We start from the raw sequence: 18,261 nt of genomic DNA, 5'->3' as shown, positions 1-18,261 counted from the left end.
TGAGGATAAGGAAAGAGACAACCGTAGAGACGAAAGGAAGTCTGTCTAAAGACCGACTGGGTAGGTGACGACCAAGGAGGGAATCCACGGCCCATCTCCCCTATAGCTAAACCAGGTAGCTCCATCGGGCATCAGACAAAATAGATCAATCTCAAGTGGCGAGGGAAGAGGTTCACAGAAAAACAGGGTGGGGACAAAGGGCAAGGGCATGTGAGGGCAGAGGACAGAAGCTGGAAAGAGTAGGTACGGAGAGGGGGAGGGTTGGGGGAAGGGGGAGGGGGAAGGTAAGGTCCGGAGAGACGCGGGCGTGTTAGCCCGAAGTCCGGCTGGGTAGGTGATAGTCAAAGGAGGGAGCCCAAAGTCAATCTCCCCCATAGCTGTGATATCTCTTCTTTTCCTCTGTCGCACCTTTCCAATAAACTCTCCAATGAGAATACTCTTCATCCAATTATTAAAGTTGCGGAGGTAGAAAATGCGACTTTGGCTGCGTTGTTCCAGTCCACACTCCTAAAGCACGTTGTAAAGAGCAGCTACTTTTGACCCATGGCCTTCAAGCCTTTTGTACTTTGCAGGTGGCTCTTCAGTCTCTAATGTAGTATGGGAGGAGATATATTTGGAGAGTATGAGAAGTCGTAGGCCTCCCTGTTTAATTCAAGATGATGACTCCTTGGGATAGGTCCTCACTCCATTACCATTAGTGGGTCCCGTAGTGGTAGGTGGTCGGTGGTCCTTGCTATTTGTAAGGATGGGATTAACTTGGCTTACTATGTCCCAATGTAGGTAATGCACTGGGATCCTAAGTCATAAATATTAGCGGTTAATTATAGTAAATAATATCATTTAATTTGAGGGTTAGAGTGTCTGGGGATGAGATCAATGAGCACGCTCTGTTTTAATTGCATAATGTATCAGTCGTTCCAAGATGGCTGCTTGCTTATTTAGTGGTGGAATAGATCTGGGGATTAGTCCTATCACTCTTTCCCTGCAACAAAACTACCTGGGTATAGTCCTCTACCTGTTTCTATGGGGGCAGATCAGCGTGCATGGTCCTTTGTTTCTGTTTGATAGCGTGCTGAAAGCAATTAATCCTTTGTCTTTGCCTATGTGGTGGTGTGAGGTGAGTGGTCCTTTCTTTGATTTACCAATACAGCTAGCTAGCCATTTTGAAGTTCAACCGTTCACGCACAAAATGGTGGGGCTTGTACTGTTCATCGAGGTGTTACCATCCAAATCACCCCCTCCACAGTGGCATCAGGTCCAGTACCTGCCCAGCCCGGGCCTCCTTTCAGAATGCTCCAGAGCCAGTCCCAGCGATGCGAGCCAGTACTCGGGCGCTTACATCCCCCAGATGCAGCATACAGTTCAGGCATAGTCTCTCACATAATATCTGCGGTGGGGACACATTCGGCAAAGTCTTGCTGCTCAGGGCCTGGGGGAATCACACAGGGGTCACACATCCCCTACCTTAGTTCAGCATGGCCGTTGCCCCCCATGGCACCAACAGGGGGGAAGGAGGGTAGAGAAGGGTACGCCAGTCCAGAAATCGCCGATCCGGCGGCCTGGCGCCAGGTCTTCCCGAAGCCCTTGATAGAATATGCCACCAATCGTCGGAAGGAGTTGAGGTATACCAACAGATCCTTGCTACCTTGCTTCAATTCAATCAACTCCTTATCTGCCGAAAAAGTTTCTGCCCTGCGGTCAAATGTCTTTTCGAACTCCTCCTTGAAAGTGTCCCAGTCATGGAGGGGGGGTTGTCTCATCTGACTATAGGGACTGCCCACTGTGCAGCGTCCCCTGCTAAGTATGAGATCAGGAAGGCTACTCGTGATTGGTTTGTTGAGAACATCCTGGGTTTGCAATGGAAATGAAGCATTAATTGGGTCAGGAACGCCTGTACCTTATGCATATCCCAATAATATCTTTCGGGAGGTGCCAACAGGATCTGCTTGAATGAGAGGGCTGTGTCGAGGGTGGGGGTGGGCGTAAAGACCGATAGGTTTATGTTGGAGACCCAGGCTTAAGTCTGGCTGTTCTGAGCTGGTGGCATAAAGGAAGAATTCAATCTTCATGAGGTTTAACATTAATACATTAGTTGACATCCAATAAGATCAGGGTAGAATATGAGGATGTCGTTGGGTGAGGATATTTTAGGTAGAGTTGAGCATCATCTGCATATTGAGGGATCTTGATGCTGCTGTCTGTAAGGATGGATCCAGAGATCCCTTGTAGAGGTTAAAGATGAAGAGAGAAAGGATGGAGCCCTGTGGTACTCTGCTGGAGACAGGGAATTTCTGTGATCTGTGGAACCTATTTGCATGAACCGGTGCAAGTTAATGAGGAAGGATGTGATCCATTTCAAGACAGTGTCTTAGAATCCCATCGTGTTTTTTGTGCGTTGATCAGGGCCAGCTGGTCGCATGTGTCGAAGGCTGCAGAGAGATCCAGGAGGTCAGGGGTCGTTCTTGTCGTTGAGGAGGAGGGTGTTGTCGACTTCTTGTAGTGTGGATGTGTCAGGCTCCATACACAGTTATTGCACTTATAAGACGTGTTTGCTTTGATATTTCACTTGGTTCTGTGTTGTTTTGGAATGTTTGATAATGTCTCTGGGACAACCTTTCTTCTTTAGTGTCAAGTCTATCTGTTTCCATGCGTTAGGCATAAAGTCTGCACAATGTCCAGTCGCAGTAAGTGCCAGAGAGGAAGCTTGTTTCCATGGACCAGGGATTCTGAGCCTTCTTGGCAAGAACCGGTACAAACAAGGGACATCATTGTCTGTGATACTTGGGTCTGGTGCTCACAATCCTGATATGTGCGGCTGGTGCAAGCAATACTAATGTATGACTGGTACGTACAGTCTGGGCACGTGTGTGGCAGGTACTGTAGTTACTTTTTTTGTAATTAAGACCACACTCTACAGATCTACACTCATTTCTTGCTCTCTCATCCCTACAGGTGAAGCTTCAAGAGTGGCTGCTTGTCCTGAAGGAACAGGAGGGATATTTTCTGGAGTCTAAACTCAAAGAAGAGGAACAATATAAAACCATGAGTGTGAGTGGCTGCAGTGAGTGCTGTGTCTATATATGTCTGTGCCCATGTCTTTGTGTGGCCTCTTAAAGTTCAAGACACACAGAGGCAGATGAGTCACACTACAGACTGGTCGTGGGCCCCACCAAATAAATATTCTGACTGGAGTCACTGCACCTGGATATTGGGGCTGAAATCGGACAAGGGCTCGTCCTAAAAAAACATTAAATCAAGTATTACTCTTCTGACCTTAAGGTAGTACTTGGATACTCAAGTCAAGTCAAGTCATAGGCTTTTATTCGATTTGAGAAATACAAATCATACAAGCATAAAAACATATAAAAATAATTCATTATATATGTATTTGTTCAGAATACAAAATGACTCAAATAATCTCGGAGATAATACGTAAAAAGGGAGAGAACATATAGTGGCATACGCAGGGCAACAATGCATAGTTAAAGGTATAATATAAAGCCAATAAGTTAAAAAAGGTCATGCATGTACAGACAGGAATAATATAGTTGTCACACGAAGTGCTTTCCTGGCAGCTGTACGTTATAATGCAAAAATTCCAGTATAGCTCAGGACAAACAATAATACAAGGTTAAAAATGTGATTCTGCTACAAAAGTTCCAGTATAGCTCGGGCTAGCAATAATACAAAATTAAAATATAATATGCTGTTAAAACATGTATGTACAGACAGGGATATATGAAATTATGGCAGCACTATGCTCTTCCTGGTAGCTGTACATTTCAGGATAAAAGTGGCAACAAAGAAACAGATGTCCACATTCTCTAGGGAGGATAATAGCTCTAGGGCACTCTTTGAAGATCGAATTTTATATTTTAAAAGGATAGGTTTTAGATACCTTACCCTTAAAAAGTGATAAAATTTGCAAAAAAGTAGAAAATGACAGCAGCTCTGGCGTGAGGTATTGTCACATGGGCATGGAGTCTCAGATCTTATTTTCTGATCTGGAAATGCGACGAGATGATGTACAATGCCCAACCTAACTCGGGTTAGTACAAATTGATGGGAGGGACGGGAAACATTCAGGAGGTAGGCTTGAAACCCCGGAGTTAGATTTAATTCCTTATAAAACTTCACGGTGGCTAACTTGCCATACACCTTATCTCGCCCTTTCTTTTTAAAATTTAAAAAAGTTTGTTTAATTTATTTTTTGGGAATTGCAACCGCCAGTTCGGGGTCAAGGAGAACATCTATTTCAAATAGGGTTTTATACCAGAAGTAAATGTATTTCCACCAATGGATACGTGATGAGTAGTCCAATCCTATACAATCAAGAATGATTTCTTGAGTGAATCGAGTCTCTGGCTTAGCCCAAATAGAACGCCACAATAAGAGTGGCCGAACGGCTGCTAAGTCAGAAATAAACTCGATCTCTACCTCATCATGAATTAGTTGGACAGAGGCAGAGGGGGGGACACATAACAATCTTTTTAAAAAACTTGTTTTGGCCTTTTTGGAGCGAAGGGCCCTCAATATGACCCCACACTCCCGCCCCGTACAGTGCAGAAGAAACACAACGTATATTATATATGTTGGTCATGTCTGAAATACTTCTCGATCCAAGCTTGGATGCAAATCGGAATATGCTACTGGTGGTCCGCATCATTTTCAACCTTATGGTATCGAACTCGGGTATCCAAGACCCGTCGCTGGCGTAGGCAATTCCCAAATAACAAAATGATTTAACGTATGTCATCTTGTCGCTTTCCAGGAAAAAACTGTGCTTCAGTTTATTTATAGAGTGCCCACACGACATTATATAAGTCTTAGATTTATTCACGCGGAGCCTCCTGTTTTGGATAAACTGCGCGAATCTATCAATCAGTCGCTGTAACCCGATCTGGGTACGAGATAAAAGAACAGCGTCGTCCGCATATAGTAGGATTGGGACAGGTTTGCCTCCAATCAGGGGAGCATCTGCTGCAGTATCAGTCAGGATGCAATCAATGTGATTAATAAAAAGGGAAAATAAAAGAGGGGCCAGTACGCATCCCTGGCGGATACCACGTGAAACTTTGAAAAACGGCGTACATTCGCCTAGGGTGCCATAACGAACCTTACAAGAAAGTTTCTCGTAAAGCCTGGCCAGAAAATGGACTATTTCCTTCGGTGCCCCTGACTCTAGCAAAACCTGCCAGAGAATGGCGTGGTCAACCAAGTCGAACGCGCTGCTCAGATCAGCAAAACATAAGAAAAGGTTACCTTTTTTAACTACAGTATATTTATTAATAATAAGGTCCAAATTTACGCATTGCTCCAGAGTGCCCATACCTTTCCTGAAGCCGTATTGCACTTTTGTTAAAATATTCATATCTGTGGCCCAGGTTTCTAGTCTTTTGAGCAAAATTCTGCTCATGACCTTTACTGAGGCGTCCAACAAAGAAATTGGACGGTAGTTGGAAGCCTCAGATTTACTGCCTTTTTTAAAGAGGGGAATAATAACTGATTGGCCCCAGGATGGAGGAATATTACCTTCTGCTGCACAGTTAAAATTCCTCACCAAAATAGGAGCCCACAAGTTTGGTTCTGATTTTAAAAGATCGATGGGTACCCCATCAGGGCCCGGGGCCTTCCCCCCCTTGCTGTTGAAGAGCCCTTCGAGACCCTCCTCCAGGGTTACCTCCAAAGATAGAGGTATCCAGGAGGGGGGCTCGGTGGCTGGTACGATTAGGGGTGTCCCTTCTGGATTAAAAATATTAGTGAAGTGGATAATCCACTCGTTACATGAAACATAGGAAGTTATTTCCGGGCAACCGTCAGAGTTTAAAAAGGGACTATTAATTATTTCCCAATAAAGTTTGCAATTTTTGGTCTCGGCTGCTTCCTTCAACTTATCCCACGCTTCACATTGTAAAACCTTTTTCCTATTAGTAATTGCCATTTTATAATTAACCCTTAATTGTTTTACACCATTGCTGTCTCGGGGTTTGATACCTAGAGCTTTTTTCAGTTCCCGTAGGGCTTCTGTACAGGGTTTATCAAACCATCCCGGTTTTATATCTCTTTTAGATGGGGATTTCTTGGTAAAAATGCCTTCAATGATGGCATTCATCTTAATAAATTGTGACATCAAGAGGTCAGGGTTGATTAAATTTTTTAAACAATAACTGATTTCAGTTTTGCAACCGACTATGACCTCCCTCTGTTTGGCCATAGAGCTGGTTCCGGACCATTTAATCCTCAGACCATTTGGTCTGATCGGAACTATTGCAGTAGAGCAAGTTTCTCCAGTCGCTAATTTTGCACCCCATCCCGATAGGGTAACGCAGATGCTGTTGTGATCACTGAGGCTTTCCTCTCTGATACAAAGATTTGAAAAGTCTCCTGTACTGGAGAACAAAATATGGTCAATAAATGTCCCAGCATCCCTCCCTGTAAAGGTGGGGCAGATATCATTCGAGCTGTTTTTGTTACAACTTAATAGGTGTAGGTCTAGTTTAATTAGCAGTTTATTTAGAATTGTGCCATATTGGCAATGTGGGAAGTGAGCGGAATCCTCACCCTCACCCGCAATCCCCCGATAGTTGACCATCTCCGTTCCAAAGCCACAGGGATTTCCTTTTGATAAATGACAGGGCTGCAGATTAAAATCCCCTGCCCATAGGATGTCTGCCCTTCTGTTTGCGACGCCCAAAACCCTTACAATTTCCTTTTCCAGAGGGAATAGAATATTCCCTCTGGATGCGTCAAAGATGTTATTGTAAAAATTGACAAGGACCAAATCATTTCCCTTACTGCATTCAACCCTCACTACCTGGCTATGGGTTCCCACAATTGAGCTACTTCTAACTTTACAGTTGCACAACTTGTTGGACAAGAGTAGCAGAAGGCCCCCCTTAGCCCTACCTGAGCTGGATTTGGTGGCGTTAAGGCAATGGGATGTATAGCCTTCTATATTTATATGCTCTTGGCACCAAGTTTCTTGAAGGAGGATTATATCAAATCCTTCCCCTATGAACTTTGCCCAGAACGGGGTGTTCAGTTTCCCTGCAATTCCGGCAATATTCCAGGAAATGAGGGTGAGGCCAGCAAACTCGGCTGGGCCATATGCAGCCTGCTTCGACCGAGAGGCACAAGCTATGGTCAAGTTATCCTCCCTAGCTCTCTCACATGGAGCAATCTTAAGAGCACCAAGGACCACGCCCACTTCATTGCTATTACATGGAACGCCACTCCGCTGGTGCCCAACTACTGGCCCACAAATAGGAATCTGGTTGTTACAAGGGTAGGATTTGGGGGGGAGGGGTTCTAAGGGGCTACCTTCCTGGAACGAAAACCTTCTGTATGGACACATGTCCGCTAAAGGAAACGCGATCCATAAAAGGGGCTGCTCGGTCGCTAGGATGGATTTGTTGCATACATGCATTTGGCCCTACCTCCCTGTTGTCAAACTGGCTTGATGATAGTAAAACATGAAGTCAGTCGACCATCTCAAGGCAATCAAATCTGTTGTTAGTGTGGATACCTTGCCACCCGTCGCCCACAAAGTTGCCTTTGTTTGAATACCAGGGGCGGGGTATCCATCCCCTGCTCCTGCTCTTTTGGGTAAGCCATGGACCTTCATAATTCCATAATTGGTCTGGGGGTAAGACCCAGTTTGGTGGTGGAATTGGGTGATGATAATTATATACGGGGGGATAGAAAAAGGAAAGTCGGTGAGCGTCAATTCCCCCTTTCTTCTCCAGATCTGGCCACGAGCAAATATGATTCACGGTGGACGCATCTTCGCAAGTAACGATGACGCAATCCCCCTGAATACTCCTAGGGCTCGCCCCCACCCATGGAACTCTGCGCACAGATGATAATCTGCTGGTATTTGGTGGCAGTAATGGCCTATTGATACTAAGCCATTGAAGGATTTTATTCATAAGGGACCAAGGTTGTTCAGTTGATTCAGCTGCTAATTCAGGTACCCCCGTAAGAATCACAGTAAATGGGGATACCTCAGGTGACAAATGAACTGGTCGTTTCGGTCTGGACCCCCTCTTGCCCTCTGAGGGATGTGGTTTTGATGACACTGGGGGTTTAATTTGGGGAGGCTGCGAAGATACCTTAGCCGTGGTATGATTGGCAGCTGTTGGTAGGACTGCCGGGGGTTTGGTTTGGGGAGGCTGCAAAGATACCTTAGCCGAGGTGTGATTGGCAGCTGTTAGTGAAACTACGGGGGAGGGAAAAGAAAAATTTTGCTGACTAGATGAAGGTAACTGGCATGGGGATTTGGCTTGTGATTTAGATTTTACACAGTTGTTTGGGGCTGATGATGTGGGGGTAGAAAGCTCTTTTGTTTTAGATTGGGCTTTGGTCACTGCATGCGAGCTATCTGGGTTGGCTGGTATAACCCCAGGATTGACCACTATCGGGGCCCCCCCAGGTTTGGCAATTCCCGCCCTGTTCTGGTTGGGTAGTTTAACAAGGAGTGTGGCGAGTTGCTTTTCAATTGCCATAATGCTCCGTTCCAGAGGTTGGAGATGATGTTTTAATAAATCCCTAAATCCGGCAAAAAGCTGCGAAGTATCACAGTCAGTCGGACTAAAGCCACCCTCTTGATCTGTATCCAATGTAGAACATTGTAAATTAGATGAAGAAGGTTGTACAGAGTTATTACTATAGTGGGCGTTCTTAGATGGTAGTACAGTGGATCCTTTCTTTTTTTTGGATGTGAGAGGGTGACTGGTGTTATTCCCCTTGTTTAGGGGTTCTGGCTGCTTCGGAACAGCGCCTTCTCTAACCCCCTTGAGCCGGATTGCTTGTACAGGATCTTCGTGCCGAAATCGCTCAAGATCCGGGGTAATCTCAAGGCTCCCTGTCGAGTCCGATTCCAACGACAGGTTGGTGACTGATAAATCGACAGCATTAGGGATAGCGTGAAATTGGGCTATAGCACCAGACTGTATTAGAATTGGAATAGGAGAATTTGATGGAGGCGGTGTTAGCGCAGTTGCTATGGGGCCCATCGAAGATCTCCTGGCAATCGCAAGGTCCTGGGACACCCTGCGTTCTAGCAAAGAAATACTTAAATTAATAGCCTCGGTAGTTGTTGAAATAAACTTGTCAATAGGACCAGTAATCAGGGCAGTTTTGCGTGCAGTCTTACTTCTTAAGCCCCTAGTCATTGTCAAAGAGTTAAAGATCGAGCTCCAAAGTACACAAATAACCAAAGTCGGTACCTTTGAAAGTAATGAGGGCAACTTCAGATAAGTAGGAGCCAAGGGGGGTGGCCCAGCCCAGCCTGGTACAGCCTGGAACGGCCTGAAACGGGCCCGCCCTTGGCCCGGGCTTCGCCCGGCGTCCCGCGAGGGAGGCTGTGCGCTACTTTTATGTGCCTCCTGGCGCTTCTTGCTGGTGCTTGGCGCAGAGCCTGTTGCAGGCACCTGGCGGCGAGCAGTTAGGTCAGCCAGGCGGGTTGCAGGTCACGAATAAAAAACAAGGTTTGCATACTCACAAGGTGTGTGTTAGAGTATGTGTGCAGCGGGGTGGCATTATCTGGCTCGGAGTACGTACCAGCATGTGTGTGTATATATGTGTGTGTGCATGTTCACGCTTAGGTATACGTGTCTAAGTATGTGTTTATATATGGATGGTCCTGGAGTTATCTTTGGGAGTACATGCATGTCTGCGCGTCCCTATATCTGTCTGTTTTTGGGCATGGATTACTGCTTGTGTGTGTCTCCAAATGTTTATATAAAATTTTGAGCCACAGAGTATACAAATACATGTCCTTATCTATATGCATGCGTGTTTGAGGTTTGTGTATGCTTTAGTCTGGATTATTGGCTGTGAGTTTGTACCTACATAAGTGAATACCTGTCTGTGGGCTTGTATATCACAAGGTCTGGTGGTATTTGTGAGTGTGCAAATACATGTGTGCATCTGTGAGTTTGTGACGTGTATGCATGAGTCTGGAGTTACACATCCGTGAGATTTTATATGCATCTGTGTGTCAGTATATATGTATGGATGTGTGTCTCTGAGTCTGTGCATGCATGGACTGAAGATATCCATCTGTGAGTTTGTACAAGGTTTGTGTGTGAGTCTGCATATTAATGTGTGTGTCTGTATGAGTGTGTATCTCTGTGGATGTGTGTATGTATGCACTTTACAGCCCCTTGTCAATGTTCCGCCACTACCTACCTCATCCCCGCTCCCCTACCCCCTCCTCGTTCCCTCCTCCCGGAAGGAGGTTTAGCCCTAGACGCTGTGCACGCATCAAGGCTATCTCAGGACCTCCCTACCTCAATGACGCACAGCACACTCGGTCTTTTGAACATTTACGCTTACCTTTGCCATTTTATGTGATTTCTGCCTCAAATCTGTTGTAAAGCGCTCCGATACCCTCGGGTCTGGCCAGCGCTATATAAAACCTCTTAATACATTATCTATCCATCCATCAGACTGCGCAAGCCTAGTTTAAGGCCCTTCCTAAACAAAGGTTTTAGCAATGTAATAATGCTACGGTATTGTATATACATCGTCGAACACAATAAATGATATACCTCTCTCTACATTTTGTGTAAACATCATGGATACAACATCATCTTATTATTCAAAAATTGTATTTATTAATTTTAGTTGGTATCTGTATTAATTTACATTGATAGTATCAAAACACGGAAACAATGTAATCTAAAAAGACATACATATTCCTAAAAATCTTTTTGTCAGAAGTTTTGCTTTTTTATTCATTTTCTACATAGACCAACATTTTCATATCTTTATATACAAATTCAATGTAGTGCTCTACACTGGACCCCTATAATAATACCATACACTAATCACGTAAACAGAATCACATTCGCACTCAATCACACGCGCACTCAATCACACCAATAAACCTACCAAACAACCCCAAAAGCACATACACATCCTGGTCAGAAGGGGACATGGATATTGTGAATCTCTGCAGCTTCACACATTCTGACCTCTCTACAGTTTGTGTAGTGTCTGTGGGAAGGGGGAGGGCAGGAGTGTGAGAAGGATGGAAGCCGGTCGAAGGGACGGTACTAAGAGGTTGCATTTCAGAAATTAGGAAAAGCACATTAGTGGTCTGATTTTATTTAAGGAACTATCAACCCCTCCACCCTCCTCCTGGACTCCGACTCTAAGGATGGCTGGTAGAAAGCTTTTTAATATCTAACCAACTTTTCTTTGCTTCTGACAGAACAAGCTAAGAACTGAGAAGAATAAAATTCAATCTGAGTTTGAAAAGCTGCGGCAGCTTCTGAAAGAAAATGAGCAAACACTGCACAGAAGACTGGAGGAGATGGAGACGAAAATGACCATGATAGAAAATGCAAATATCACCAAACTGTCCAATCAAATCACCTCTCTCAAGGCCCTGATAATGGAGATAGAAAAGAAGTGTGAGGCGCCAGCGTGGGAACTCCTGAAGGTGAGATACTGTTTGGGAAATAAAACAGAAGAATGAAGTGAAATATTCATGTTTTGTGTGCATTATTAAATGTATGAGCGGAACACATACGATCTCCTGGCTGGGTCAATGCACAGTGACCCCGCGCACTCTGAGAGCCGCACGCAATATACAGACATGGATAATTTACATTGTCCCACTTGATGCTATGAGCCTAACTCAATATACAAACTGTGAAATGTACAGGGACCGTTTATGGTATGATATACAAGTTAATACCACATCTATTTACAAATTATTTATGTATTTTATCTATTAGGGAGAATGCAAAACACCAAGCAATTCCAGTGACTGTAAATAATATATGAAGACCAAGGAGAAAAATGTGTTAAAAGTTAGATAGAAATGGAAAGCTTAATGAGTGACAACACCTGAGAGAATTGAAAAGAAACCACAGTCCTTCTTTTCTAAGAAGTTTGAAAACCTTTCTGTTCTAATGTGTTTACTTGTCCCTGGTGCAGGAGGCCACTTAGGTTCACGTGCACCTCCCTCGGAGGGATGACAGAGAGCCTCCCTCGGAGCGTGACGGAGATCCTCCCTCAGCGGGTGACGGAGAGCAACCCTCGGAGGGTGACGGAAAGAGCCTCCCTCGGAGGGTGACGGAGAGCTTCCCTCGGAGGGTGACGGAGAGCTTCCCTCGGAGGGTGACGGAGAGCCTCCCTCGGAGGGTGACGGAGAGCAACCCTCAGCGGGTGACGGAGAGCAACCCTCAGCGGGTGACGGAGAGCAACCCTCAGCGGGTGACAGAGAGCAACCCTCAGCGGGTGACGGAGAGCAACCCTCAGCGGGTGATGGAGAGCAACCCTCTGTGGGTGACGGAGAGCAACCCTCTGTGGGTGACGGAGAGCAACCCTCTGTGGGTGACTGAGAGCATCCCTCAGAGGGTGACGGAGAGCATCCCTCAGAGGGTGACGGAGAGCATCCCTCTGAGGGTGACGGAGAGCATCCCTCGGAGGGTGACTGAGAGCATCCCTCGGAGGGTGACTGAGAGCATTCCTCGGAGGGTGACGGAGAGCATTCCTCTGAGGGTGACGGAGAGCCTCCCCCGGAGGGTGACGGAGAGCCTCCCCCGGAGGGTGACAGAGAGCCTCCCCCAGAGGGTGACAGAGAGCCTCCCCCGGAGGGTGACAGAGAGCATCCCTCTGAGGGTCTCAGAGAGCATCCCTCTGAGGGTGACAGAAAGCATCCCTCCGAGGGTGACAGAGAGCATCCCTCCGAGGGTGACAGAGAGCATCCCTCAGAGGATGACAGTGAGCATCCCTCTGAGGGTTTTAGTGAGCAACCATCTGACGGTCTCATCGAGCATCCCTCTGAGGGTGACAGAAAGCATCCCTCCGAGGGTGACAGAGAGCATCCCTCTTAGTGTGACAGTGAGCATCCCTCTTAGTGTGACAGAGAGCATCCCTCCAAGGGTGACAGAGAGCATCCCTCCAAGGGTGACAGAGAGCATCCCTCTGAGGGTCTCAGCGAGCATCCCTCTGAGGGTGGTAGAGAGCATCCCTCTTAGTGTGACAGTGAGCATCCCTCTGTGTGACAGTAAGCATCCCTCTTAGTGTGACAGAGAGCATCCCTCCAAGGGTGACAGAGAGCATGCCTCCAAGGGTGACAGAGAGCAACCCTCTTAGTGTGACAGAGAGCATCCCTCTGAGGGTGACAGAGAGCATCCCTCTGAGGGTGACAGAGAGCATCCCTCTGAGGGTGACAGAGAGCATCCCTCTGAGGGTGACAGAGAGCATCCCTCTGAGGGTGACGGAGATCCTCCCTCTGAGGGTGACAGAGAGCAACCCTCAGAGGGTGACGGCGAGCATCCCTCAGAGGGTGACGGCGAGCATCCCTAAGAGGGTGACGGAGAGCCTCCCTCGGAGGGTGACGGAGAGCCTCCCTCGGAGGGTGACGGAGAGCCTCCCTCGGAGGGTGACAGAGAGCCTCCCTCGGAGGGTGACGGAGAGCTTCCCTCGGAGGGTGACGGAGAGCTTCCCTCGGAGGGTGACGGAGAGCCTCCCTCGGAGGGTGACGGAGAGCTTCCCTCGGAGGGTGACGGAGAGCTTCCCTCGGAGGGTGACGGAGAGCTTCCCTCGGAGGGTGACGGAGAGCAACCCTCGGAGGGTGACGGAGAGCAACCCTCAGCGGGTGACGGAGAGCAACCCTCAGCGGGTGACGGAGAGCAACCCTCTGTGGGTGACTGAGAGCATCCCTCAGAGGGTGACGGAGAGCATCCCTCTGAGGGTGGCGGAGAGCATCCCTCTGAGGGTGGCGGAGAGCCTCCCTCGGAGGGTGACGGAGAGCCTCCCTCGGAGGGTGACGGAAAGAGCCTCCCTCGGAGGGTGACGGAGAGCTTCCCTCGGAGGGTGACGGAGAGCTTCCCTCGGAGGGTGACGGAGAGCTTCCCTCGGAGGGTGAAGGAGAGCTTCCCTCGGAGGGTGACGGAGAGCAACCCTCGGAGGGTGACGGAGAGCAACCCTCGGAGGGTGACGGAGAGCAACCCTCAGCGGGTGACGGAGAGCAACCCTCAGCGGGTGACGGAGAGCAACCCTCTGAGGGTGACGGAGAGCAACCCTCTGAGGGTGACGGAGAGCAACCCTCTGTGGGTGACTGAGAGCATCCCTCAGAGGGTGACGGAGAGCATCCCTCTGAGGGTGGCGGAGAGCATCCCTCTGAGGGTGACGGAGAGCAACCCTCTGTGGGTGACTGAGAGCATCCCTCAGAGGGTGACGGAGAGCATCCCTCTGAGGGTGACGGAGAGCAACCCTCTGTGGGTGACTGAGAGCATCCCTCAGAGGGTGACGGAGAGCATCCCTCAGAGGGTGACGGAGAGCATCCCTCTGAGGGTGACGGAGAGCATCCCTCGGAGGGTGACTGAGAGCATTCCTCTGAGGGTGACGGAGAGCATTCCTCTGAGGGTGACGGAGAGCATCCCTCGGAGGGTGACGGAGAGCATCCCTCGGAGGGTGACTGAGAGCATTCCTCGGAGGGTGACAGAAAGCATCCCTCCGAGGGTGACAGAGAGCATCCCTCCGAGGGTGACAGAGAGCATCCCTCAGAGGATGACAGTGAGCATCCCTCTGAGGGTCTCAGTGAGCAACCATCTGACGGTCTCATCGAGCATCCCTCTGAGGGTGAAAGAGAGCATCCCTCTTAGTGTGACAGTGAGCATCCCTCTTAGTGTGACAGAGAGCATCCCTCCAAGGGTGACAGAGAGCATCCCTCCAAGGGTGACAGAGAGCATCCCTCTGAGGGTCTCAGCGAGCATCCCTCTGAGGGTGATAGAGAGCATCCCTCTTAGTGTGACAGTGAGTATCCCTCTTAGTGTGACAGAGAGCATCCCTCCATGGGTGACAGAGAGCATCCCTCCCAGGGTGGAAGAGAGCATCCCTCCCAGGGTGACAGAGAGCAACCCTCTTAGTGTGACAGAGAGCAACCCTCTTAGTGTGACAGAGAGCAACCCTCTTAGTGTGACAGAGAGCATCCCTCTGAGGGTGACAGAGAGCATCCCTCTGAGGGTGACAGAGAGCATCTCTCTGAGGGTGACAGAGAGCATCCCTCTGAGGGTGACAGAGAGCATCCCTCTTAGTGTGACAGAGAGCACCCCTCTGAGGGTGACAGGGAGCACCCCTCTGAGGGTGACAGGGAGCATACCGCCAAGGGTGACAGAGAGCATCCCTCCAAGGGTGACAGAGAGCATCCCTCCAAGGGTGACAGAGAGCATCCCTCCAAGAGCAACAGGGAGAATTACTCTTAGTGTGACAGAGAGCATCTCTCTCAGGGTGGCGGAGAGCATCCCTCCCAGGTTGACAGAGAGTGTCCCTCTGAGGGAGACAGAGAGCAGCCCTCTTAGTGTGACAGAGAGCAGCCCTCTTAGTGTGACAGAGAGCAGCCCTCTTAGTGTGACAGAGAGCATCCCTCCCAGGGTGACAGAGACCATCCCTCCCAGGGTGACAGAGAGCATCCCTCTGAGGGCAACAGGGAGCATCCCTCTGAGGGTGACAGAGAGCCTCAATTCACAAGCTGTGAACCTGGCGTCACCCTCTAAATAGTACGTTTAACTCCTTATACGGAGAGGAACTTGTAATATAGCCACGCCGCATGCAAGTCATAGACAACTTGTCATAAAGAGTCCAATAGTCCAAGTCCCTTACTCTTGCCTGGTTCTTCCTTAAATGTTTATAGAGGGTCTTTCATCTCAGCCCCTTCAATCCAACAGCTCACCCAATCCTGGGATGAATTAAACCAGTAATTGGCGGGAGCTTCACACAAGCAGATCCTTTAAAAGTCCAGAACAGCACAAGAGGTGGTCACATTTCTTTGTCCTTCCTGGAAAGCTGTAATCTCATTTCCTAGATGGCTTCCACTTACACAGACTCCTCTAGTACTCCTTCTGCCTGTACCTCCTTCCCCTGCACGACACTCTTCTAGTACCCCTTCTGCTCGTACCTCTTCCTGCGGGGCACTGTTCTACCCCTTCGGCTCTTAACTACTCCTTCATGGCACTCTTTAGTAATGCTTCTGTTTGTACCTTACTCTTCTGAAGAACACTCTTCTAGTATCCCTGCTGTTCATACTTCCTCCTGCAACGCCTGTTACCTGTAATACTATTAGTATAATAAAACATGGTGCACCAGGATCTGCAACGAGGACTTCTGGCAGATTATTCACTGTTAATGTAATAAAAAAAGTGGCAGAAAACGAAGGTGGAGCTCAACTCTCATAAGGGCGAGCTGCCTCTGTCTTCTTGGCACTGAATTTACTACCTCTGAAGCCAGGGGTCGCACAAGCAGTGACGGGTCACAAGGGGCAATCCAGGAGTCGCAGCTGCAACCCCTGGCAAGTCCTAAATGAGGCCCATGCATGTGACCCTGTTGAGAACATCATACAATGTGTCAAGTGACTCCATTCAGAATATCAGACTGTGCCTTGTTTTGTGACTCCATTCAGAATGACACTGTGCTGTGTCATTACCATTCAGAATATCAGTTTCTGCTATGTCATTTGACGTCATTCAGAATATCACATTCTGTGCTTGGTCATGCAATGCCACAGAATGTGTCGTGTCATGTGACCCCAGCCACTGTTTTCTAATCCTAGATCGATTGAAGTGTTTCCCTCCTACAAATACTATCATACCTTTAACATCTTCTCTGGAACCTGATTTGACTGTGATTGTTTCTCTGTTTTGCAGGATGTCAGAGGCACCCTGAGCAGGTAAGGCTGGTTTATTCTTCTCCTCTCAGTGTGTAAGGAGCAGGTCTCACTGCTGCAGTGTGTAAATGCCACTACTAAGCTCACACACAGTGCCAGGAAGCTTTCAGATCCTCATAAAATCACTTTGTATCCTCAAAAAAACTCTTAAGTCCTCAGAAAATACCTTTGATTCCTCTGAAAACTTAAGTCCTCTGAAAACTCCCTTGTATCATCAGGAAATGCTCTTAAATGTTCCTAAATCCCTGTGAGTCATCAGAAAACTCCTTTGAATCTTGAAATAATTGCTACAGAAATGAGCTGCTGTCCTCACAAAACCTATTTGTATCTATAAATCCTGCCTGAAGTCCTCAGAAAAGTTCCCTGTACACACAGAAAACTAATGCACATTCTGGAAACTTCCCCTTCGGTTTCTTCAATTAGGAGTTGTGGAAAAACGAGTTCAAAGTTTCCTAACTACGATGCCAGTCTTCAAAACATCCCTTCTCTGCTTCCAAACAGCGTTGAAATGTAATTAAAGCCATGCTAAGGCCTCATTCTTTAGTAAATTCTCTCCAATCTGTCCATCTTCGGGCATGTTTGCGTCATGTTTCCTTGCTGCTGTGTTACTCAACGTCCCCTTTGCATAGTGTCCACGCTTATTCACATTCTTAAGTGGTCTGCGTACACCCGTGGAATATCATGGTACGCCCATTAGCGTGTATGGTTAGTGTATGGTTCTCTATATCTATTCGCCCACGTCTCAACCAGACGAATCCTCAGGGTCACTGCCCTCTATCTGTTACAGCTCATTTAAGAGGTTGTCCCAACATGCTGCTATGGGTTCTCAAGGCAGTTCTAACGTTTCTTCATGCTTGATGGAGATGCTTTCGTACTTGGCCCATGCGAACAATGAGTGACGCCATGGCCGTACATTTGGTGGGTCCACCACTTTCCACCTTCTAGCTAGGAGCCTTTTAGCTACTATTACCCCCAAGTCAAGGAACCTAGACACTATTTCGGGGGCAGGCGTCCGCCTGAATTTATGCAGGAGGTATACGGACCATTCAAAAGGTAGTGCTCGACCTGTGCATGTGTGTAATATCCTGATTATCGTATTCCAGTACACCCCTATTCGGGGGCAGCTCCATTACATGTGTACTAGTTCAGCTCCTGGGGGTGTTGAGTTTGTTTCTTGGGGTTGGTAGGATTCCTCAGGGCGACTTCATCAGCGCTTGCTGTGATCCATTTAGTGAAGTTGTCCACTGCTTGTTCCGTGTCCTTGTGGAGGTGGGTAGGTGAAAGTTGAGGATGTTGATCCAGCGTTGTTCTGAAGCTTTGGACCCGCTACGACATGTTTTGCTGGCAGTGGAGGTGGGGGTTTTGAGGGGCTCTGAGATGATGAAGTGGACGCAGTGGGGGTCGGTCCAGGTGAGCTGTTCAGTGTGGGTGTAAAGATAGGGTCAAGCGTGTCTCCTGCGATGTGAGTGGGGTCGGTGACTAATTGCTCGAGTTTGAGATTGGCCATACTTTCTAGGATGTCAGCCGTGTTGGTGTCATCAATGTTTTCAAGGTGAAAGTTGAGGTCTCCTAGGAAG

General features: G+C 47.9%; 1 protein-coding gene across 1 annotated transcript in view; it reads left to right on the top strand.

The window, feature by feature from the left end:
* LOC144754173 (E3 ubiquitin-protein ligase TRIM39-like) overlaps window positions 1-18,261 on the top strand; it is an 80,477-nt gene that overhangs the window by 26,832 nt on the left and 35,384 nt on the right. Inside the window, exons 2-4 of the mRNA XM_078641754.1 lie at window positions 2,953-3,048; window positions 11,219-11,449; window positions 16,665-16,687. Coding sequence (XP_078497880.1) covers window positions 2,953-3,048; window positions 11,219-11,449; window positions 16,665-16,687 — 350 coding nt within the window. The remainder of the gene's footprint in view (window positions 1-2,952; window positions 3,049-11,218; window positions 11,450-16,664; window positions 16,688-18,261) is intronic.

Source organism: Lissotriton helveticus, chromosome 5_1 (assembly GCF_964261635.1).
Source record: "Lissotriton helveticus chromosome 5_1, aLisHel1.1, whole genome shotgun sequence".
Taxonomy (NCBI): Eukaryota; Metazoa; Chordata; class Amphibia; order Caudata; family Salamandridae; genus Lissotriton; species Lissotriton helveticus.
Note: the sequence above shows the minus strand (reverse complement) of the source record. Positions and strands in the feature narration are given on the sequence as shown.